Source organism: Dioscorea cayenensis, chromosome 6 (assembly GCF_009730915.1).
Source record: "Dioscorea cayenensis subsp. rotundata cultivar TDr96_F1 chromosome 6, TDr96_F1_v2_PseudoChromosome.rev07_lg8_w22 25.fasta, whole genome shotgun sequence".
Classification (NCBI taxonomy): domain Eukaryota; kingdom Viridiplantae; phylum Streptophyta; class Magnoliopsida; order Dioscoreales; family Dioscoreaceae; genus Dioscorea; species Dioscorea cayenensis.
In genome coordinates this window covers 19,350,335-19,375,707 of record NC_052476.1, presented here as the reverse complement: position 1 = coordinate 19,375,707, position 25,373 = coordinate 19,350,335, and the positions used below count along the sequence as shown (strand labels likewise).

General features: G+C 34.3%; 1 protein-coding gene and 1 pseudogene across 1 annotated transcript; both read left to right on the top strand.

The window, feature by feature from the left end:
* The first annotated feature begins 444 nt into the window (after positions 1–444).
* LOC120263228 lies at positions 445–3,226 on the top strand (annotated as a pseudogene).
* Positions 3,227–16,360: 13,134 nt separating this feature from the next.
* Positions 16,361–17,219, top strand: LOC120263227 (putative germin-like protein 2-1). Its single transcript, XM_039271099.1, has 2 exons — positions 16,361–16,481; positions 16,594–17,219. The coding sequence occupies exons 1-2, from the start codon at positions 16,361–16,363 to the stop codon at positions 17,217–17,219; spliced, it is 747 nt and encodes a 248-aa protein (XP_039127033.1).
* Positions 17,220–25,373: the final 8,154 nt, after the last annotated feature.

Genomic DNA, 25,373 nt, shown 5'->3' with positions numbered 1-25,373 from the left:
TTTGGAGAGCCAGTAGTAAGCAGGAGTTGATTAAGCTCGTTGATCCAGGAATGGAGATGCCAGGAGCAAACATTATCTGGCGAACGAATCATAATCAAAATGTTGGATTCGCCAATGAAAATATTCTGAATCCGCAAAGAGAGATCAATTGCAAGCTGCAAAGCGACGACGAGGATTTGAAATTCCGCAACAATATGAGCTTCAGCAACAGAAGACTGGCAACCTACAAGAGAGATTTTATAGTTAGAAGAGGATATAAAAAACCCCCCACTGCTTACCTGATTGCAAAAATTCCACACTGAAGCAGAGAAGAGGAATAATCCATCTGAACCACAGAAGTTGTTAATAAGCATTTTCCTGCAAGAAAGTATGGTCGTTAGTGTTAGGATCAATTTAAATTTGGAAATCTTAGCTTAATAATTACAGATCATATTATTGGGGAATATGGCCTTTGGTTGTTTATGCTGGTGTCGCCTTTCAAATGTGCTATAGGTGCATGCCAATTTAACACAAGAAAACAGATCATATCAAGGTCCTTTCATTTTAGTTTGGAAAACTTCACTTCATCTTGCTTGGTATTGACTGGAATTGCTACTATGAGATCATGTTTATGAATATGTGCTTACAGGGTTTATCCATTCTAGGGTGTATCTCTGTAGATGAGAATATGGTGGCCTCGTATTCATTTCTGATTGCAATAATCATCGGGTTATCATAACTGATGAAGATGTGAAGATTATTGATTATGTATTTACCCGTCATCTCTTTCCTTTAATATTTTCTTTCAAAATCTAAAATTTGTCGTAACTTTATAACGCCTTGTCTATGCAAGCAAGAAATTGTTAATTTCAGCTCTATAAAGATATAATTTGGAAAACTGATTTATTTGATTCTCTATTCTAACGCAATTTAGGCCATATGCTGACTACAGATTGGTTCTTCTCCTGGTTTTGAGGATGGTGAATTTGAATCAGCCAAGTTGTTTCGCCCTGCTGCATCTATTTTTGACAATGCTGAAAATTCCTTATACATTGTCGACTCTGAGGTGCATACTTTAAAACACAAGTTTTCTATGATTCGTTATGAAAATTGAGGAGTTTGTTAGTAATTCATATTAGACTTATTGAGGGATCATTTTCCCTTTGAATATCACTGAATTAAAAATTGGATGTGATTAATACACATTTAGTTTTTGATGATTCATTTCTTTTAACTTAAAAGGATAATTGCAAGTTATTGTTATTTATGTTGTTGCTGTTTCAATTGTAAATTAGTATTAGATGTCAGATTTATTCAGCTTAACATGCTGTTATCATTATTTTATTTTCCCTTTGAATATCACTGAATTAAAAATTGGATGTGATTAATACATATTTACTTTTTGATGGTTTGATTTTCTTTTGACTTAAAAAGGATAATTGCAAGTTATTGTTATTTATGTTGTTGCTGTTTCAATTGTAAATTAGTATTAGATGTCAGATTTATTCATCTTAACATGCTGTTATCATTAATTCATTTTGGATAGAATAATGCAATGAGGAGAGCTGATATGGAAAGAAGGGTGCGTGTTGGAGACAGTTTACCATGTTCTTGTTCAAAAATCAAGTAGGATATGGAGCTGGATCATGGAAAAACTTGGATTTCAAAGGGAAAGTGCTCTGACATCTGAGGTAGTTGATTTAAATGGAGTTACTTAATTACCTTGGCATTTAGTGAAGTTAGGGGTTGATGATCTTCTGATTATAAATCGCAGGTAATGTGCACCTAATGCATGAAGAAATATACCATGTGATAATACTTATTATTTTTGAGAGTACAAATTTCACAGAAATTCTACTTAAAGGAGATAATTGTAAGTTCATGCATATGTCATGTTAGACAACTTTCAGGGATTTCAAGTAGCTTTTTTTAGTATGGGAATCTGCTGAATTTGATGACATTATTTATAATTTGTTTGGGAATGTTGTCTTTGTTATGGGACCATGAGATGGACTTAATGAATATTCACATGCAGTGCATGCCAACAAAACTTCGTGATGGGTTTAGGAAATAATTACTCAATTATTTACAAAATAAAAAGACAGCATTATTATAGTATTCCTTCATATCTCCCAAGCACTTGTGTGGGATAGGGCATGTTACCTGGTCAACTCTTCTTTATTTGTCTATTTACTATTTACTAATTTGCAGTTTTGAAAAGGCATGGATCATGAACATGAGTACTGGGGAAGGAAATTCAGAAGGTTGTAAGAGGTTTGTCCTTTATTGCTGTCTTTCTTAGTTTGTATTATCCATGTGTCTACTAAATGATAATACTTTTCATTGAAGGGACAAAAACCATTACTGAGATTTATGGGCACATGACATTGGAGAAAGTTCCTTCATTCAAGGATGCTTGTTGGAATTCATTTCAACAAAGGCTTGTTCATTATTTTTCATTAGAGGGGATTCCATATGCAAGCTTGATGTCATCAATTGCAAGTTTTAAGAACTATACAGTGTTCTGTGATGCAGGTAATAATTTATTGATTTTTTGATGTGGGTTTCTTTGTGGCTAGCTGTTACTCTTGTCCTTACATGTATCTACTGTTTGCTCCACAAAGCTGCTCAGAAAGTTCAAGTGTCGTAGAGAATCAAGAAAAGTGGAATGTGTTCAATTTTCAAACTTGGGGATCCTTGGGCTACCATCAAAGCTCTTGTTCTTGTTATATATTTTGATTCCCATATCACAATGCTAGGTATAGTAGTGTGTAAATTCAGGATATTATTGATATAAAATCTGTCTATGACCAAGCTGGATAGAGATTTTACTCTGATCAAACTTGTCCATTCAGTGTACTACCAAGTTGCTACCAGTATTCTCTTCCGTTAGATTTTGACATTTGATCAAAACTTGATAACTCTAAAAAAAATTTCTTTCAAGGACAATATATCTGATTGATTAGCACTCAAGAAAATAAATTCCTGTGGATTATCCAATGCTAATTTTTATATGAAAACCACTATTATTAGTTCTAGAAGTACCTTACCATTCCATTCTTATTCAGTTGACAATTGGATCATTTGTTGTTTTCTCATGCAGGAAGGTGCAACATAAAAGTGAACATTGATATCCCAATGGAAACTTAACTTATGCCATGTTTAGATGAAAATTGTATTTGGCGTCAAGCAAGAGGATCTGTTGCGATGAACTGTCTGGACTAGATGGACCTGCTGATGGCTCTGAGAAGGTATTCATCTTCTCAATGTCCTTTATTGAGCTTCCTACCAATATCATAAATCTGATTTTTGCTCATTTGTTGTTAAAGGTTGGTGTTACTCAACAACGGTTTGATGAATTGGATAACTTTGCCTTTTCTCGGCTTGAGGATGACTTAAAACTCTATTGATTTTTTTTTCTTTAAATATGTTTATTGTATCAATAAATTTGTACTTTAACCTACTGAAAACTCAAACTGAACCCCCTTTTTTATACTATCGTGACTATGCTTGATAATTCCTCAAATTATAGAAAGTGAGTGGTTTAAAGTGGGGTACAAGCCACTAGATTTTGAGCATGGAGAACAAGTGAGCCTTGATGATGTCGGAGCAGTTTTTAATGATTTCGAGGTAATAATGTAACATAACTAATATTTGATTTCCACACTAACAACATGCAAATTATATCATATATAATTAGCATTTCAGTTCTGGAATTGATAACTCTTCTACCCTTATGCAGGAGCACCATGTAATATCTAGAATCCCAAATCCTATTTGTTTTCCTAAATGTATCTAGAAGCCCAAATGGCATTAAAGATTCACTGTTCTTATAAGGTTTTCATACATACAATTTGTGCAAGTAATAACTACTGCATGTTCAGCAAAGTCTTGTTCTTTTGCAATGATGCTGTAAATATTTATTTGGGTGCATCAGAGGCACTATTTGTTCCAACTCCCAAAGGAATATATGGTTGAATGTGTTCTAAGATTACTTCAAGAAGCGTCTACGTGATGATTGAAATTGATTCATTGATTTTTTGACTTAGCCAATGGAATGTGGCAAAGGAGCTATTGCTGCAGTGTCAGAGTTTTTCTTGAGTAAATTTTACTAATAGGTCTTGTCTCGCATTTGTTTGATATGATTTTTAAGCATTTATCTTTGTTGTTGTGAGAGACTAATAATACTTGTGTGTGCTTATTGTCACGCCCCGAAGTTGGTGCGCTGACAAAGCCGCAGACCCATAGGACGAGGGGCCCAGTGAACCTACAAGGCCTCAAAACCTAAACACAGACTAGGAGTAGAAAATAACTTGACAAAATACCAATTAAGAGCATAACTTAAGATTACAACCTAAACTCAAATACAAGGCAAATGAAATACAACATGACCTACAAGGAGGTTCTTAAACAATAGTACAACCGATACAAAGACATAAGTCATAAGACATAATTCCAAAGAAGACACCTACTGGAAGCCTTCTAAGATCCCTGGGTCTACCTGATCTGAAAAGGATTTAAAATAAATTTATGAGCTCACTAGCCCAGTAAGTAATCCAAAACAAACTGAAAACAAAAAGTTCAAATAAATTGTACAAAAATCAATAGCACTAATAAGTATTATCAAAACCAAAGGATGAAACGTAGATAACAAAATCCAGAGTATGTCTCCAAATTCATTGTAAGTGCCAAAGGTCATTTGTTTATCTTTGGTGACAGACCCAAGCCAAAATAACAGAAATCATTTATTTATCCCTCAGTGACCCGAGGCTGAATACCAGGTGGTCGTTGATTATTTCACCGAACGGACACGGTGTGAAACTGCAGTCTCATTTTCCCAAAATTACTTGTCGACAAGGTTAGGGTTTAACCCCCTCACTGACAGGGTTGCATATCGTTCATTTGGAGACCAAAATATTCATACAGATTCTAAAGTCAAGAATACAGAAATTTCACACGTATCTTTCAAAAATTCAGGTAATATTATAAAGTAAATAAATAAATAAACAATAAATGATAAAAACAATTAAATAATTAATATAATTGCTAAATACAAAAAAGATTCCCAACTTCCAAATCTTGCCAAACTCCCACATTATGAGGCAATGAAAGGTAAATTCCCACTAATATATCTCATAAAGAAAATGATATAAATAATAATAAATAAATAATTATCCAAAATTTACCAACCCTTTGATTCTATTTGAATGACTAAGATTTTAATTCCAAATCATCATGTTGTATGATTGGATGGTAAAAAAAATATTATTATAAAAATTTGGTTGATAAGGGAAAATAAATAAGCATAAAGATTGGTAAGATAAAAAAAATACTATATTCCAACTAAGCCTAGGGGTTATTTATCTAAGATATAAGCAATAAAATATGATGGCATTCCCGCAACATAAATTTCAATGAATAATCACAAATAATTTTCAGAAAATTTCAAAGAAATGAAAATAACAATAAATAAATAAATAATAAATTTAAAATTAACAAAATTTTAAATACAAGGGTTCAAGGGATTACTTACTTGACAATAGTCTAATCCCAATTGAGATCCAAATAAATGCCTCACGGTGGTCCTATAATAAAGACATCGAACTATGTCTAAATACCTAATTAAAGCAACAACAGTTTGAAAGTGTCTACAAGTAGACCTAGCATAATACTAATACTAATGGTAATAACAATGATGTGATTAACAAGAACAAGAACAGGAGGTGAGAGAAACAAGGATGGAAATAAGTCTCCTAGCACAAGTAGCAAATCAATGCATGCATGCATGTATATATTATCACATATTTATGGTTGCAGAACCAACATGTGTGGATATATATATACTACTATATTCAAAAGGCTGCCAAAAAGTCGATATGTATATAAATATTTATACTATACTTGATGGTTATAGAATCAAAGCATGACATGCAACCAACTACCAGCTGTAAGAAATGGCCAAATATGAAGTATTATGAACCTTATTTGAAAAGCACGTTGATCTAAACACCGGACCACATCTTAGAGGCTTCTAATCTTTTGTTTTCCATGCAAACAAGTAGGGATGAAAAACTCAAGAAAAGGGATCAAGTTCACTAGTTTTTCTGGTAACAAAAAAATATAAATGCCTTAGAAAGTCATGCACAAGGATGCAGAAATTTGCAAGGGCCAACACATGCCATAACTACAAACTATACATTCATTAGGCAAGCAAAAACTTGGGTTTTTGGCTTAGGTTTCAAACATAATTGCATAAACATATAGATGGTTCCATGAGTAAAAACTTTATGTAGCTTGGAGGCCAAGAACTAAAGATTTTCAAGAGGCACAAGAGCAAGTTTCAACATGCATAAAGAGAGGGTTTTCATGCAAAGATAAGCACAAAGAAAAAATCAAACAACAACCTCATGCAAACATAAGCAACAAGCTAACAACAATCATGCATGAAAGAGAAGTTATCTTCCGGACAATGTGGACAACCTTCAGTAAATACCTCTAGATTGTTGACAAGTTGAAGAACTCCTCCCCGGTTTAATCGTCGCCGCTACAGTGCTCGGTAAAGTTCTTCACTCTTGAGGGTTCAATGGAGAGGAGAATGAGGTTAAAGGGTGGAAGAAAGCAAGGGAGGGGTAGAGATAAGGCAAAGGAATGAGGAATTATTGCCAGCCGACAAGGATGGGACTGAATCCGAGAATCCTTCCATATTTTCCTCCCTTCGCAAGCTTATCATAGCAAGAAGCCAAAATAATGGATTAAGGGGAAGGTAAGCATGTTTAGTAACTTAAGCAGACTCTAATTAAGGGCGGGGTCCACACTTATGTTTGTATGTGTGTGTTTTCTTATAATATGTATATTGATTATAAAAAAAAAAATTGTTCTTTAGTTTATCATTTTTTAACTTTTATTGGTGTGAGATGAATAATTTAAAACATTAATGTAGTCTTTGATGTTATCTCATGTGTGTATGTATATATCTATTTTATTAAAAACATATTTGATTAGCTATTGAAGTATTTACTCAATTAATAGGATTTAGTACCAATTTGAGTTGCAAGATCTATAGCAGCAGATTTTTCCATTGCTATAGGATGCTGAAAAAAATCTATAAGACTTATAGCGACAAAAATGTTTCGCTACTATAAGTTTTATGGTGGCAAAATTTTACGCTGTTACAGATGATTGTGCAGCTCAAACTTTAACAGATGGAATGGTGGCGAAAGTGTACATTTGTTACAAAGAAAGATAAGGGACCAAGAATATAATGGCTAATTGGTTATCTGCCGCTATAAAAAGGTATTGAGGGGTCTATAGCGGTAGATATTTCCACCGGTATAAGTTCTTTTTCTTGCGGTGACTGTGCATACTCATTCAACTCCGTCAAGTCAATGCAGCCTTCAAAATTGACCATTCTATGCTCTTTCCCACATCAGCCAGGGACAAAGAAAATAAAGGGCATAAATATAAGCATAGGGTTAAGCCAATAAGCCTTGGGTTTTTGGTATAAGACCCTATTATCAAGTTTAATTAAAAAGCCACACCTCCTAATATATAATGGGTCCATTCATGCATTTATAAAATTCTAACAATGCATTGTTGGAGATGTGACCAGAGAGTTTGGCCACTGACAACAAGGGAATACTGAGATTAGTACTTGTGATGTTGAGTATTTTTGGAAAGTTGTAGCAATGGTAGCAAAACATAGATGATGTTTCATGCATCTAGCTAGTGGAGATTATTAGTGTGTGTGTGATTATCATGATGTAATTTGTAAGTGTATTATATATAAATTAAGAGACAACTTGAAGCTTTGTGTTCATTTTGAATATATAGATTGACTCCTCTGCATATAAATGTTTTTTTGAAGAGATGAAGTTTAATTTGTGATTAGATGTTGGTAATCATGATGATTTTTTTTATTTATTTTTATATGCCTTGCATATATATGTACAACTTGAAAACCGATCACTTTCCTTCTTCTTTGCGAAGGTCCATATGTTCTTCGAAGAGACAAATTAATTAAGTTAATTATATATATTTTCCTCTTTGATCAAATGCTCTTATATATATATATATATATATATAAAGTATTAAGTATCCAACTTGTCATATATATAAACATATGCATGAGGTAATGGTTGCGTGGTTAGAAGTTTCTTGTCTTTGACTGGGAGCAATTGGACAAGGATGAGAATTAGTGCATGTGTAGTTGAACTTGTTAGTGCAACCGCACTATTTATTGGCATGATTTGACACCTAGACCAAGTGACGTGGCAACCAAGGTGACAAAGCATAATTGATGATGTGGCAAGCATGGTGACATGGCAAGGAGACTTGGAGTGCAAAGCAAACATCTTGAAGATCTTGATGGAGCTATTTTTAGTAAGTCTCTAACATGGAGCCAAATATCTTGAAGATCATGGTGAAGCTATCTTAAAGATCTTGGTGGAGTTATTTTTGGCAATGCATTACATTTTGAAGACAAGATCATATCAAGACCATATTTAGATGATTTGATTGAAGACTAAATATGGTGGAGCTTAATTAAAGAAAGATCTATTCATGGTGTGAATGAAGACCAATTGAAGATATGATTTGAAGAATCCTTGATGATTGAATTGATTGATTGAAGATCTATTGAAGGCAAGATTTGAGGACCAAACTTGGGTGAATTGAAGATCAAGTTTGGAGAATCTTTGAAGACCAAACTTGGAAGATTGAAGACTAAGTTTGGCAAGTTTCATGGAAGACGCACAGGGACGTGCAGCCCCTTGCGAGGGGCTGCGTGATGAGGACCGAGGAGGTAGGCTAGTTGCCGGCGATCGGGATCGGGAGATTTGGGCTGCATCGACTCGGACTAAGCATGACGGGAGGTTGATGGGTCTTGAGGTCGTCCATAGCGTAACGGAACTCGAGTCAAGTCGCGATCGAGGGCCATGTTGCAATTCATGTTACAACAGGAGTTGCAACAGCTAATTTCGGCAGGTTTTTAAATTAGTAGCCGCGGAGATTCTAAAAGAGGTATGTGCTATATTTGGGACGTTGAGGCGTCTATATAAGCTACCTTGCTCGTAGATTGTAGGTGTGACTCTTGAGTGACTCTTTGAGGAGAGTGTGTGAGCACCAAACAATCTAGAGAGGGTAGTGATCTTTATTGTTGAGAGTGTGAGTGACAAGTGTTTGTACTCATCTATTTTTACCTCTTTTAGTGGATTGTTTATCTCCGGGCTTGGCCCCCAGAGCGTAAGCGAGTGGGCCTTGACTGGGTTACCAACGTTGTGTGTCTCCTTGTGTTTGTTTGTGTGCTTTTTCTTTATTGGTTTGTGTGAGACTTCTATGAGTGCTTAAGTGTTACTTAATACTCACAAACCACACCGGAGGAACTAACAGAACTGTTTTAAATTTTTTTTTTCCCCTTGTTTTTCTTCTTAATGTGTTTGTGGTGTGTAAATTCATTTTTCATGCATTCATCAAACAAATTAAGTTTGATTTAAGTTATTTTTAATGACTTGCAGCATGAAGACAGTGATAAAAGTTGTTTGAGAAAGATTAAGAAAGTTGCTTATGGTTTTATGGTTGTCATCACCAAGATGCTCCCATGCACCATTTAAATCAGTAACCTTTTGCATGAGTCTATATATGTTTCAAAGAAAAACATAAGAATGGCTTCTTTTTCTTTATATATATATATATATATATTAAAGAAGTCATTTGTAGGCGTTACAGACGCGTCCGCAGATCATGAATAAAGTAAAGAGAGAAAGAATCGGTGAGGGGAAGAGAAAAGGGTTGGGAAGAATCGGACCGGGGGATTGGTGGAGGAGGAATGGGGGTTTTGGGGGCTATTTTATGCTGATCCAACAGCCTCCGAAGATATCCAGTAGATTTTTAATCGATGGACGTCTCCAAAATGTAGCCTCATATATATAGCTAGATATATGTACTATATAGTTAGTCATATATTCGAGGAGAGTTTATATATATATATAAGGTTGTGTATTATGAGGACGTCTGTAAATTAAAAATATGTAAACATTTAATGGGGTTGTTAGATCAGGGGCCATTGAATGCTAATCTTATATCTTTAGAATACGCAGTCTCATATATTAGTTTATTTTTAATTACTTGCACTTAAAAATATTTCCCCTATAATATAAAATCTCTTTTTATAAAATCTCCTTTTAGTGCAAAATTCATATAATTTAAATTTATTTTTCATATCCATGGAAGAAAAATTAAATATTTATAGTTTTGATATTAAATAACACATATTAAAACATGTACATATTAAATCAGTTTTTTATTTTTATTTTTTATGTTTAAAGATGTGCTTGCGTTTCCAAGTCTAAAATCACATTAAACTAGAGATTTTTTTTTTCTAATCCCAAACTAACTCATTTCATTAACGTTAATTAACATCTAAATATTTAAAGTGAAAAATGGGAAAATTTTCCATATAAACTTTGGCACTTACTATTTAATTGTCATGGCTAAGTTAAATAATAACTATTAAAATCACATTTAAAATTGGAAAAGTTAATAATTTATATAATTAAAATTGAGACTTTCATTTCATAAAATGTTATTTCACATAATAGTGATCTTAAAGACATGCACTTGCACTATTAATTATTTCGATCTCCCTTAATATAATCTTCTTTCCTTCTATTAATCCGAGTATATGAAATTTGAATTAAGTCTAAGAAAACTATTAATAATATGTAACTAATATCTTAACCATCATTATTTACACCATCTTCTAAACTTTTTTTTTTAATTGAAGTGGATAAACCACGGATTTATTTAAGCAACCAAACGGAACAAGACAAACAGACGGACAAACACAACAAAGAAAACAGGAAAGAAAAGAACATAAAAAAAAAATAAATAGGAAAACTAGGAGGGCATCACCAGGGGTGAAGCACCCGTAAACAAAGGAAAAAGACGGAAGAACAAACAATGGGCGACCGAGATGACGAAGCCCACCTAGAGGTAACAAAGGTCTTCTCAGTTGGAACAGACGATAGATCACTCCTTAGGCTGTGGAGGCGTCGCGTTGTTGGCTAGGTCGGTTGATCTACTGCTCAAAAAATCGAGGGAGCGTTTAACAAGCTGAATGGAGGCACTAGAGAGTTGCTGAGATGGGCCTCTGATTGCAGAAATCCAAGCAAGTAACAAGTGAGAAATTTTATACATCAAAGAAGCTCGAGACAGAAACTTTTGATTAAAAATAAGACTATCTCGTTCCAGCCAGAGGTTCCAGAAAATGGCTTTAGAGAGAAGGTTCAAGATAGTGCATTGTCGCACATCTAAGGAGAGAATCTAAGAAGTCCAAATCTTTGTGATACGAGGTGTAGGATCTAAAGGAAGGTAGAATCGGAGTAATACCAGCCCAGATGAAGATTTATTTCTAGGCGGTGTGTGGAAAAGTGACCCTGGAGGTCCTCATTTAAGATAATTTAAATGAATGATTTTAAACTAGCAACCTTGATGTCCAGTGTAGATTTTCCACCATCACTTGGTCAAGAGAGCTTTATTGAAAGTAGGGATGAAACTTGTGAATAGGATGATCACCATGGCTTTTATCAATCATTCAACTGAAGACAACAACCATGGCTTTTAACAATCCACTAGTTGATCATTGTGAAAAGGATGGAAATTCTCAGAGTTAAAAGGATTTATTGAATTAAATACATTATATATAAGTTTTGAAAATCTAATAAAATACAATCCATACATATTTTAAGAACTATTCACTGTGACCGATTTTGGTAAATAATTAAGCAAATATTTACATGGAATGGTCTATAATGTTGGATTAACTATATATATATATATATATACTTAATGTTTACATGAACTCTAATAAAATAGTAGAAATGAGGGGAATAAGTCATTGGTAAAAGTTTAAAACAAATGAGCTAATTTTTCACCTAATTAAGGACAAGAATTTCAATATGTCTAATTCAAGTTAATTAAGAACCAATCAAATTGCTTAAGTTTTATATATATATATATATATATATATATGAGATTGATTAGTTGCTTGTTGTGGTTGAAAACTCTCAAATCTTAATTTTATTTGAAATTTCAAATTAGATGAAAAATCTATTCAATATGCATATAAATTTGTGGATAATTCATGAATATTTAATTAACAATTTTTATGATTAATAAATTAAGTAGCCTAATTTTTTAAATTATATTGAAGTGATGAAACATTAAATCTCTTAAATTTAAATTGGCTGATAATTTTTTTAATTTGCATTGAGTCCAAATAAGAGATCTCAATTATATAGATTTATGAATTTCATCTAAAACAAATTTAAGTATATTTTGAGAATGTTTATATAGATATAACTCCATATTTGCTTATTGTGTAAACAAGCATGTTAGTGCAACCGCACTATTTATTGGCATGATTTGACACCTAGACCAAGTGACGTGGCAACCAAGGTGACAAAGCATAATTGATGATGTGGCAAGCATGGTGACATGGCAAGGAGACTTGGAATGCAAGGCAGACATCTTGAAGATCTTGATGGAGCTATTTTTAGTAAGTCTCTAACATGGAGCCAAATATCTTGAAGATCATGGTGAAGCTATCTTAAAGATCTTGGTGGAGTTATTTTTGGCAATGCCTTACAACTTGAAGACAAGATCATATCAAGACCATATTTAGGTGATTTGATTGAAGATTAAATATGGTGGAGCTTAATTAAAGAAAGATCTATTCATGGTGTGAATGAAGGAGATATGATTTGAAGAATCCTTGATGAGAATCATTGAAGTCTATTAACGGCAAGATTTGAGGACCAAACTTGGGTGAATTGAAGATCAAGTTTGGAGAATCTTTGAAGACCAAATTTAGGAGAAGTTTGGCAAGTTTCATGGAAGACGCACAAGGACGTGCGCCCCTTGCGAGGGGACTGCGTGATGAGGAGCTGAGGAGGTAGGCTAGTTGCCGGCAGTCGGGATCGGGAGATTTGGCTGCATCGACTCGGACTAAGCATGACCGGGAGGTTGATGGGTCTTGAGGTCGTCCGCAACGTAACCAGAACTCAGTCAAGTCAGCAGTCAGGGCCATGTTGCAACTTATGTTACAACAGGAGTTGCAACAGCTAATTTTGGCAGGTTTTTAAATTAGTAGCCGCGGAGATTCTAAAAGAGGTATGTGCTATATTTGGGACGTTGAGGCGTCTATATAAGTTACCTTGCTCGTAGATTGTAAGGTGTGACTCTTGAGTGACTCTTTGAGGAGAGTGTGTGAGCACCAAACAATCTAGAGAGGGTAGTGATCTTTATTGTTGAGAGTGTGAGTGACAAGTGTTTGTACTCATCTATTTTTACCTCTTTTAGTGGATTGTTTATCTCCGGGCTTGGCCCCCCAGACGTAGGCGAGTGGACGCCGAACTGGGTTACCAACGTTGTGTGTCTCCTTGTGTTTGTTTGTGTGCTTTTTCTTTATTGATTTGTGTGAGACTTCTATGAGTGCTTAAGTGCTACTTAATACCCACAAACCACACCGGAGGAACTAACAAAGCATATTTAGTTCCTTACTCTCAAGTTTTTTAATCAACTGTTGTCATTAATTCTTGTATAATCTATAAACAAATTTATCAATATTCTTAATCAGTTAATTGATCATTCTTTTTAATTGAGATGAAAATGATTAATGATAAACACTATTAATAATTCTTAATTAGTTTTTTACCATTCTTAATATAGCTGACCATGTTTGTTTATTTTGAAGACAAACTTACAAACCCATTCACGAACACTACTACATTGCATACTCATGTTTGTGATGCGGGACATATTGAGGAACTGACCTATGCTTTCATGAAGAAATGAGATTTAAACTAGTAGGCGCATTTTGGTAATTGTTCGGGCGGTAGAGTTTAGTTGTTTTATGGGTCCCACTTGATGGAAAATGGGTCAAAGAATATAAATCACGAGCTTGTTGTACAAGCTAGTGAGGCATACAGAAATTTGGCCAAATTCTATAATCTTGGCCTCAAAAATAACAATTTGGCCATTTATGGTAATATTTGTTTGATTATATCTTGGGCTAGAAATCTTAGATTTGTACGTCATTTTTGTCATTAGCTTTTATTTGTTAAGTCTTTTATTTTCTTACTAAAATTTGAAAACTAGATGTTTCCAGCAAATTTTCGAATCTTCTCTTTTTTTGGGTTTTCTTTCACATTTTTCTTTGGGTCTATTTATTGTAAGTCTACGGGCTAGGAGGAGGTCAGTCTTGTAATAGTTCTTTATCAAGTAATAAAGTTTACTCCAATTTTTGCCCAATCCTGGTTATTTTTTATCAATGTGTTGGAAGGCTTGTTACTGGCATTCGTGCGCGGATCAACAGTTTCAAGATTATCGCTACATCAGTTTGTTACTAATGTAATACAAAACATGGATTTAATTATATACTCCCTCCGTTCTTTTTTATTTGTCGCAAATCCATGTTCTTTTTTATCTGACATTTTCTAACATCAAGAAGCATTTATTATTTTTTTTTCAAAATTACCCTTAACACTCTGTTCAATTCTCTTCTTAGAATTAAATATAAGAAAGAAATTTGAAAATATAAATTAGGGGTAATTTTGAAAAGGTAACTAATTTTTTATAAAATTTTATGAAATAATTAAGTTTTTGGTATGTGAGATTCGATTTAAGAAACGGAGAGAGTACATAGAATAAAAGGATGAATTTATTGTGAGACATGCATGAAAGACGTATGCATGAGTTGCAATGAGTTGCAATAACTATTGTTTACAACTCTTGCTTAAAAGATTAATAAAGAGATGATAAGTGCTGTGATTTTCTTTTATGAAAGAAATTGCCCGTAAGGTTTAAGTTGTTTTTGGTGAAGTAGTTCTTCAATTTTACAAAATATCAAATATGTATAGAGCTTGTTCGTTTCATAATATGATTGATAACTTAATTAGCTTGACAGAGTCATTTGAAATGGTAAAATGTCATATTCGATTAATAGAAGCATATTATTTATTTGTCATATTCAAATTTTGTTTGATTAAGTTATGATATAACACATTATCAACTCTGATAGTTATCCAATAAAAATAAAAATAAAAAATCCAAATTAAGTTGGTGGTTAGATGCTTTACGCATGATTCTTTATATATATATATATATATATATATGTATGTATGACAGACAAGTACACCTTCGACAAATTAACTTTAAGCTCAATTCTGGGTTGATAATAACTGGATCAATATTATGAATTACATGAACACATGTTTAATTTTGTTTTTAAAATAAGCAGATAATACCTATGACTAACTATTAATATTGGGTTAAATTCATCTCCAAAAAGTTTAATCCAAGAAAGTCATGGCTCAAACCACAATAACTAGAATATGGATTCAGCGTATACTGTATATAGTTTACAAAATGATGACACAGTTGTGTCTATGAACATATTGGAAAATTTATAAATAAAATAATATTTAATTGATCATTATATAGACATATAAAAGATGAAAGATGTATTTTAACTTATACCTAAGCTAACAGCATCCATGTGATGATCTAAAAAGTCATAATTAGCATATTATGATTATTTCTGTGCATTAAAAGATATGATGATAATAACTATATTCATCATCAATATACAACAAATTATATTAAAGAAAAAGGTACATTTAAATTTAAATGCAAGGAATTGTTTATGGAAGGACAGATAGATAAATGAGAGACAAGTTTAGAAGATTGATTGAATTTGCTTTTTTTTATAAGGGTTATATATATATATATATAATATTTCCATAAATTAGGTATTTTAAATAAAACGTTCAACTCATTTATTATTAGGAGTGTATATAGATGAGGCAAATTGATTGAGTTTGAGTTTGTTTTGATGCAAAGGAAGGGATGCTCGCTTTCAAACCTTCATTGAAATGCATATTACATTATTATTAATTTTTAATAAGTTAAAAGAATTTATAAAGATAAAATTTGCAAATGTTATTTATCAAATTAATGAACTAAAAACATTAGATATTTATTGGATTTTTAAAGAGTACAAATATTATTCAACATGCTCCAGTGGGTACCAAATTAAGTAACAATCAAATGACCTCCTGCCATTTCTAGTGACTTTCACAAGCTAATTTCAGTTATCAATCATATTAAAAAATTGAAAATCTATTTCACCAAACATGAACCAAACCTTTATGACTTTTTCATTTAATAAAAAAAAAAAATCCCCTAGAGCTTCTATTAGTTACTGTGTAGTTTTTTTTTTTTAAGCCCTCAAAAAAGAGATGTATATAAGCCCATGAACACCATCTCAGTACCTCCACCCTACTCATCATCTCTTAATTTATCTTTTAAACAAGAGTTGTGAAGAATGGCCACTGCAAATCAAGCATTCATCTTTCTTGCATTTTTCACAATAACTTCGTCTCTTTGCTTTGCTTTTGATCCAAGTCCTCTCCAAGACTTTTGTGTTGCTGATCTTACTTCTCAAGGCATTACTACTTATTCAAATTTTTTTTACCATCTTTTTCAATATACATTAATAATTAAAGTTGATATTATCTATTCTTAATATATATGCTAACAAATAAGCATGTAATGCAGTGTTGATGAATGGGTTTGTGTGCAAAAATCCTACGACAGTCCAAGCTGAAGATTTCTTTCTCTCCGGCTTCAACAAGCCTGCTAAGAAAATGAATCCTCTTGGTATTAATATAGCTGGAGCAACAGTAGCTCAACTCCCAGGAATGAACACTCTTGGACTCTCCTTGATTCGCATTGACTATGCTCCTGGAGGAGTTAACCCTCCTCATACTCATCCTCGTGCTTCGGAAATCATTATTGTTCTTGAAGGCACAATTTACGCTGGTTTTGTCTCCTCTAGTCCCAATGATACACTCTACTCAAAGGTTTTATCTGCCGGTGATGTTTTCGTATTCCCTCAAGGTCTTACACACTTCAATATGAATTATGGCCATTCAAAAGCAGTTGCATTAGCGGCGTTCAACAGCCAAAATCCTGGTGCGATCATAGCTGGTAATAATGTGTTTGGATCAACACCTCAGATTTCTGATGTCCTTCTTGCCAAGGCATTCCAATTGAGCAAGGAAACAGTTGACAAACTCCAAGCTAAGACTTGGCCTGTGTTTGGTACATCAAAGCCTCTGATTTCTGATGTTCTTCTTGCCAAAGCATTCCAGTTGAGCAAGGAAACAGTTGGCATACTCTAAGCTAAGCCTTGGCCTGCCAATTAATACCACCATCTCAAGTTCATCAACTATATATATATACACTCATGCATCTATGTTCTGTTGAGAATAAGCAGACGTTGCATGCTTTTGTATGTGAGAGCATGCATATTTGCAAGTTGTGCTTTTGTTTAATGATCAGTTGATATAATTATCTATTAATACTAAGCTTTCTAGTACGTTTGCAAATATGCTTAATTAATTAGTTTTAGCTGAAGTTCTAATTTATTATCATTGAAAGCGATATCTTAGTTATTAAAAGCAATCCTTGCATAAAATATAATATCAAGATTATGTGAACATAAAACAATAACATACGGTTTTCGTTATATATATATAATGAATCTCCTCATCAATTTAAGGAATATTCCAAGGGTTGTTCATTTTTAATATCACTTGAAACTTATTATACCGTTGACTGCTTGAGCATTAATATATGTATAAATTAGGTTGAAGTTCAACATACACGGATACACCTAACCCAATAACAAGATTAAAATGGTGAATGAATTAATTAATTAATATGAGTAGAGTAATTTGAAATCCAGTACTGTCTAATATGTATAAAGTACACTTCTCTCTGAGCATATGCTCAGAGACATATATATATATATATATATATATATATATAACCAATTTAACCTTTGTCTTGCTTTAAAAATCCAACATATAAAGAGAATCAAGAAAAGAAAGCTTTTATGATAATGTTAGTTAATATTTGACTATATTCATACACATAAATAACATGTTCAGTTATTTCAAGAGCATACAACATATATATATATATATATATATTGTCAACTTGGAGGATCGAAGAGATTTAAGAAAAAGAGAGTGAAATCGCTTTTATGGTTATTTACATAAAATCAAAGTTACTTATATATGCTTAGTAAGATTATGAGGTTTGATACCCACACAAAGATAAACAAAAGAAAATATTCTTTAAATATAGTCTATTAAAAATTTACAAAAAGATAAACAACATTATATTAAATTTTTATTACAGAGAGTCTGTAATTTATTTTTTAATTCATAAAAATTTAAGAGAGAAAAATGCGTACGTGAACCCTTTTTTTTTTTTAACCATCAAATCTAATATCCTACAAAATTAAAATATTTGTCTTTCTAAATCTCACTCTTGACTGTGAGTACATTTAACTTCGACAAGTCAAAGCAACCTTCAAAGTTGACCATTCCATGCCCTTTTCAGTCAAACTTGTCAACCTATTTCATGCTTCTATCTATCTACATATGAGCAAACACATAGAAAGAACAAGATCATCAAACAAACTATTTAGTACTAAGAGAAGAGAATGGTGCATTGGAGGAGAGAAGAAAGCCAACCGGTGGCTATGAATGAGAGATTGATTGATGAGAACGACAACGAGCTAGAGGTGCCGGTGATTGTCAGAGAGCAGGATGAGTGCTCTGAGAAGTTCTTGATGCAAGTTGAGCTCTTGAGTAGAGACCAGAGGATGGACCCATTGTTATAGATGGCGACCAGAGAGTTTAATTACCGACAACAAGGGATACTGAGAATTGTTAGAATTATGAATGCTTGAAAGTGGGAGTGATAATAAAAGAGAGGAGAAAACAAGAAGATGGGTTTAGAGAAAAAAAAAGTACACTTGAAATTTCATAAACTACTTCATTGATTAAACTCATGTACATAGAGTCCTTTTTATAGAGTTTTAGTGACGGTTTGCATGATTATCTAAAGCTTTCTCTAAGCTTCGAGCATGGTGGTTTTCATTGTTGAAGATGTGATTGAAGATGGGCAGACAGGTAAGAGCATGGTGAAGAATGGCCCGGTTGCATGGTGTGGAGGAGTGTTGAAAGTGGAGGGCGGTAGTGTGCAAGCATGGGCTCGCACCAAACACAGAATGGCATAGCCTGAGAAGCAGGATGGCATCGTCTGAGAAGCTGGCAGTGTTTTGATTAGTAAAAGTAGGTTTAATGTCTTAGTTAATGAAGTTTGACTAGTCTTTGTGGTCAGTGTTTCCTTGGTATATGAGACATAATCTCTCAATGTTAGTGTCTGATCAATGATAATGAAACCTAGGTTTGTGTGTAACCAATGGGATAGTAGTGGGTTGCAGGGTTGCACTGACCAATGACCAATGAGTGCTTGAGTTGTTGTCTGGTTATCTGTGTAACTTTTGAAATATAATGCTAGCAAGTGGAAGGATGTAGTTGGTTGGTCAAGTTTTTAAACTTTGTTCTCTCTTCCATGTTGACATATTGAACAGGAAACCCAGAACAAGGAAAATCAGTCATTTCTACAAACACCTGAAAGACTTCAGGGTATTTTGTCGAACAGTTTGTCTCTCACCAGATTCCGGCAGGCCAAAGCTTCAACATTCATATGACGGTAAGGGTGAAGATTGAGTCAACAATTGCAGCTGATTCTTTCTCATTTGAAGATCAAAGAGACCAAATTAATCTTCTCTATCAGCTGTGGATGCTTAGAAAATGCCACCTATAAAGATAATTCCAAAGCATAACACTTAAGCTTAACTACTTATCCTTTAACTTTTTATGTGGCATTTCAGCTGGCTTGTAGCTAGAATTATCACTAAGGTTCTAACCAACTTAATGAGTCGGTTTATCAAATTGTCTAGAAGCACCTAGTTGGTGCTAGACTCCAACAAGAATACCTTGTGATGCTGAGTATTTTTGGCAAGTTGTAGCAATGGTAGCAAAACAAAAATGATGTTTCATGCATCTAGTAGAAATTCTTCGATTAGTAGAGATTATTAGTGTAGTGATTGTCATCATGTAATTTGTAAGTGTATTGTTGATGAATGCATGAAATACATATTTAATATATTATAAACTTGTGTATTTAGTTTATTTTTTAGCATGAATTCTTCTATATTGCCACTCTATTGGGTATTTCTGCGTAGGGAAAGAGCCTCGAAGAGCTATTTTATTAAAAATTAAAAACAAAAATACAATGAGTTTAGGTTACGGACAAAAACCAAAAACAAAAAGAAAACAAAACACAAACAAGGCACAAAATAACGAGAAACAACAAAAGAACAATTAACATAAAAAACCACTAACCCTAAAGTTCTTCATCAACCATTTGGAAAGCTCCCAACCATGGTGAAATAGTGAAACTTCATGGTGATTAAGGCCATAAGTTGCTAGAGATATAGTGGTCCTATTCCAGCTCAAAGGAACAATATGCAGCTTAGGGTTTCCCATCTCAGCCATAAGCTCTTTGACAGTTGCAATCTGCAAATTTAGCCTCCATGCATCCAAACACCTTCCTTGCTTCACAGCCAAGACTAGTTCAACACTTGATGACAGAACAGTCTTGATATGCATTCCCCAATTGAGCCTGTCCTGTAAAGCAAAACATATAGACTTGGATGCTGCATCAACAATAGAGTTCATAGGGTATCCACAACATCCAGAACAAAGTATAGTAGAGTTAAAATCAGACACAATGAATCCTAGCCCTGCAGTGAGTAGAATTGGGCTATCACCAAATGTAAAATTGTTCAGTATAAAGTTTCTCCCCAGATGAGGAGAAGGGGCAAAGAAATACTCCCTGACATGCCCTATGGCCCTGGTAGACACCTTATGACAATCCAGTTGCTCATTGTTGAAGATTTTATTGCATCTAGCTTTCCAAATATACCACACAATTGATGCAATCACAGATTGGATGAAACATACATTACCTGATAACTCTTGATTCAGCCAAATCCCCGAAGAAACCCCATCTGAAAGATTAATAGGCTTTCCAACAGCTGAACATGTTAGATTCCAAATATCTTGAGACTTATAACAATTAAGAAATAAATGCTCCACCGTCTCATGATTCAAATTACAGAGTGTACATAATGTTTGGGGTCCCATGTTCATTCGATAAAGATAGTCATTTGTTTTAACAGCCATGTGAAACAATAACCACATGAAATGTTTAACATGGGGAGCAACCTTGAGACGCCATAAATTACTCCAACCATCCCAACTATGATCATTAACCCTATCAAGATTAAAGAAAGAGTAAATCATTGAGGATAATTTAGTACCATTGGCCTTGGGGAACCAAACCCAGTGATTGCCCTGATCAAGACTAATATTGCTTTGACAGAGAATATTATCATTAAGAAACATGTCAAAGATATATTTTCGATCGCAGGATGTTCCAATGAATGTCTACAAGTAACTCAGCAATTTGAAAATTATCATAATCAATATCCATATTTAAGTATGTAGGTTTAAAAAGCAATTGAATCTCAAAAATACCAAGGATCAGATAGAATGTAGTCATACTAGGATTAATGGAATTCATCCAGAGGAAAGGCCCGACAATCAAAGAATTTTGATACATACTTTTATAAAACCAACAGCATTTCCTAGGAATATTACCTTCCATAAGTCAAACTCACCATACTTGTTCTCCATGATAGAAACCAACCAAGCATTGTTTTTGTTAAGCATGCTAAACACATTCTTAGCATATAAGAGAGATTTTTTTATATACCAAGGTTCCAATCGACAAACCCCCGGATAGATTAAGCATTATTTCATTCCAACTAACTCGAGTCGATGCCCTTTCTATTACTATCCTTAGACCAAAAGAGATCCCCTCGCACTTTTGGTTATCCGATCAAGAACAAAATTGGGGACATGATACACCGAGAGATAGTACAAAGGGGCAGTCATGATAGAGGAGTTGATAAGAATTGTTTTCCCTGCAGGAGAAATTCTGGACTTCTTCCAAAAGGAAATTGACTTCTCAATCTTGTCAATCATAGAGGAGAAACAAGAGAGTGCCAATCTCTTAGGAGAAATCAGAATTTTTAAGTATGTGACAGGGAAAGACCCAATCTTATAGCTTAAAATTCTGGAGATTCTGTTAGAGAGATGTTTGTTAAACCGACTAGGAAATATAATTTTAGATTTAGAGTTGTTGACTCTGTGGACAGTTAAATTGCCATAAAAGGAGAGACACTTTTTAATATTCCTAGTAGATTTTCTAGAGGCCTCAGTAATGAGGATAAGATCGTCAGCATACATCAAGTGGTTAAAGTTGTGATTGAGACTAGAATTGAGCATAATTGAGCATGGTTGTGAGATTTTGACCAACAAGAATAAAGAGGTAAGGGGATATAGGATCCCCCTGTCTAATACCCCTAGTAGAGGAAAACTAGGAAGTTGGAGTTTTATTGATTAACAAAGCATAAGAAACATTACAAATGCAAGTTTTAATCCAGCTAACCCATTTACCAAGGAACCTCATTTTAGTAAGTGTAGCAAGAATTGCAAACCAACTCATAGTGTCATAAGCTTTAGCAATGTCTAGCTTAATCAACATCCTAGAGGGGGTTATCATTGTCAATCGAATGAGCCACTTCCTCGCAGAGTAATGATATTATAGAAAGGAGTACTCACCATTGACAAACCCACATTGTTCTCTCCCAATTAGACTAGGAAGCAAGCATTTCAAATGATTAGCAAGAATTTTCAAAATAATTTTATAATGTATATTGCAAAGAGAAATTGGGCTGAAAATCTAGAACAACTTTTAGGATTGGGTTTTTCGAACTCGTAAAAACAATAAAGGTTCTACCCCAATTATTAGGCAAAATCGAGTGAGGAAAAAAATACCTGATCGCTGAGAAGATAGAATCTCTAATCTCATTCCAGTAGAAGCGATAAAATTCTACATTAAACCAGCAGTCCCGGCTCTTACCGTGGGGAGGGATTAGTCAAGATCATATACTTCTTTCTTTGACACATCTTTGATGAGCTCTTCTCCCTCCCTGATGGAGACTTGGGGAAGTTCATCCGGAAGACCATTAATAATCTCTTGCATGTATCTTCTAGTCGGATCGTTCCAAAGATCTGAAAAAAAAAATCAATAAAATTTTGACTAATACTCGGATGATCAGTATGTACATTGGCATCAGAGTCCATGATATTCGAAATGGAACTACAATGATTACGATATCGAACAGAATTAAAGAAAAAAGAGGAATTGTTATCACCATTCTGGACCCACATTAGTCTAGTTCATTGAGCCCACTTAGTGCTTGTTCTATCTATGAAGAGCAAAGAGGTTATTATACATACTAAAGAGAGAATGAGGGGGGAAATCATTAGAGTCACCTAGACCATCCTTTTCTTCATCTTCAATAATGGTACTCTCCAAAATCTCTATAGCAGAATCAATAGGATGTAAACCTTTAGCCTTCCAATCTAAAAGCAGATGCCTAGTTTGTGAAATCAGATGAGAAACTGCATGCATGGGGTTAGAATGAGGAGAAGAATTCCATGCTTTCCTAACCACTTCATGACATCCCTTATGCTCAAGCCAAAAAATTTTAAAACGAAAGGTTTTCTTTCTATGAACGTTACTGATGCAACGGTATACTCGAACTGTTGATTCACGCACGAATACCCAGTACAAGTCTTCAAAACCTGTTGATCAAAGATAGCCAGGAATTGAAAAAAAAAGAGTAAATTTTATTACTCAAGAGAATAACTATTACAAAACTGATCTTACTCTCGCCCATAGGCTTACATTAAATAGTAAAAAATCAAAGATATGAAAATAATCCTAAAACGGAGATAATTCGAAAATATACCAAAAATGGTAAATTTTCAAATACCGACAAGAAATAAAAGAGTTAACAAAATAAATGCTAACGGCATAAACGGCTTACAAATCAGAGATTTCTAGCCAAATTAATAGCGAAATCAATTATTACTAAAAATAGCAAAATCAGGGTTTTCGAGGCCTAAACGATGGAATTTGGCCGAAATCATGCATGACTCACAAGTTTGTTCAGCAAACTGTGACTTGTGTTTGTTGGCCCATTTCCCATCAGACTAGGCCCAAGAAACCCAAAAAACTCCACCGCCCTGTGAATTACTAAAAATACCCTTCGACTACTTCGAGTCCCACTTCCGCATGAACGCGCATGCCATCTCCTCAATACGGCCCGCATCAATTATGAGGATAAATAGAGAGAAAAAGAGGAGAATGGTCAGACATAAACCTCAGAAGATGTTTAATTAAGCAATTATCGAAAGTGTTAGACCACACCAAGTTAACCATGCAGCTGTCCAAACGAGCCCATCGTCTAGCTAAGCCTTGTTGATTATTACACCAGGCATTATAAATTGTTGAAAAAATCCAGCTCTTAGACCTATTAGTGGTGATTACCAAATGCAATGCATATCGGGATCTTACCAAAGGGGTGACATACCCTAATTTATTATTCTAAATTGTAAGAATACCACCTGAGTACCCCTCCACTATAACCGCTGCCCAGTTCCATTGAGATTTTAATTTTGAACAAAACCTCTGAAGTCTATCATCATTCGTTCTAGTTTCTACTAAGCAAATTAAGACTGGTTTAAACTTCCGCATAAGATAAAAAATTCTGGTGGTGGTATCCCTGCTCGAGACACCCCTTCAGTTCCAGTAAATGATTTTAGTTAGATCCATAAACATGATATCACAAATAGGATGTAAAGATATAACAATCAAAACAGCTAAAATAGCCACAGAATCAGGCAGGATCATAATCATTCAGAAGAGAAAATGAAGGAAGAGGACACCGAGAGCTCAAAGTTCTTCCCCCTCAGTTACCACCCTCCCCTTTTTGTGGAAGGTCATCTATATTTGAGTGCTCTTTCTAGATAACGCCTCCTTTAGGTGACTACTCTGAAATTGTACCAACATCATTAAATCATCCGGCCGGCTCTATAAGGTCTTCCCCCTCTGATGGTTCCCCAACATCTTCTTCAGAGTCGCTCGCTCATAACTTGGTCAGAGTCGTTGTAGGAGTGTGAAGAGGGCTTCAGGGCCAAAGAAACTCTATCAACGATCATTTGATGAGGCTCTGAAGGGCCCCCATTTGCGGTCCCTTTTGAGATGTTCTTAGAAACTCTAAGGATGGGATGCAAACTAGAAGGTTCCTATCCTGTATCACTAAGAAGGCAATCTTTTTTCCATTGGACAAGGCAGGAGAAGTGGGCATAGTGGGCATGTCAGTATGCGCTGTCTCCTTAGGACTCAGTGAGGGAGCAAGGGTCAAGGCCCCCTCGAAACCGAAAAGAGACGTGATTCAGAAGGCGTGCCAATCTCTGGCCCAGTCTCTAAAGGAT

What these genes read in the sequence shown, in the direction of transcription:
- LOC120263227 (XM_039271099.1), top strand. Translation starts at nt 16,361, where the DNA reads ATGGCCACTGCAAATCAAGCATTCATCTTTCTTGCATTTTTCACAATA. An exon ending in TGCTGATCTTACTTCTCAAG is followed by an intron (nt 16,482 to 16,593) that starts GCATTACTACTT and finishes CATGTAATGCAG; the next exon opens with TGTTGATGAATGGGTTTGTG.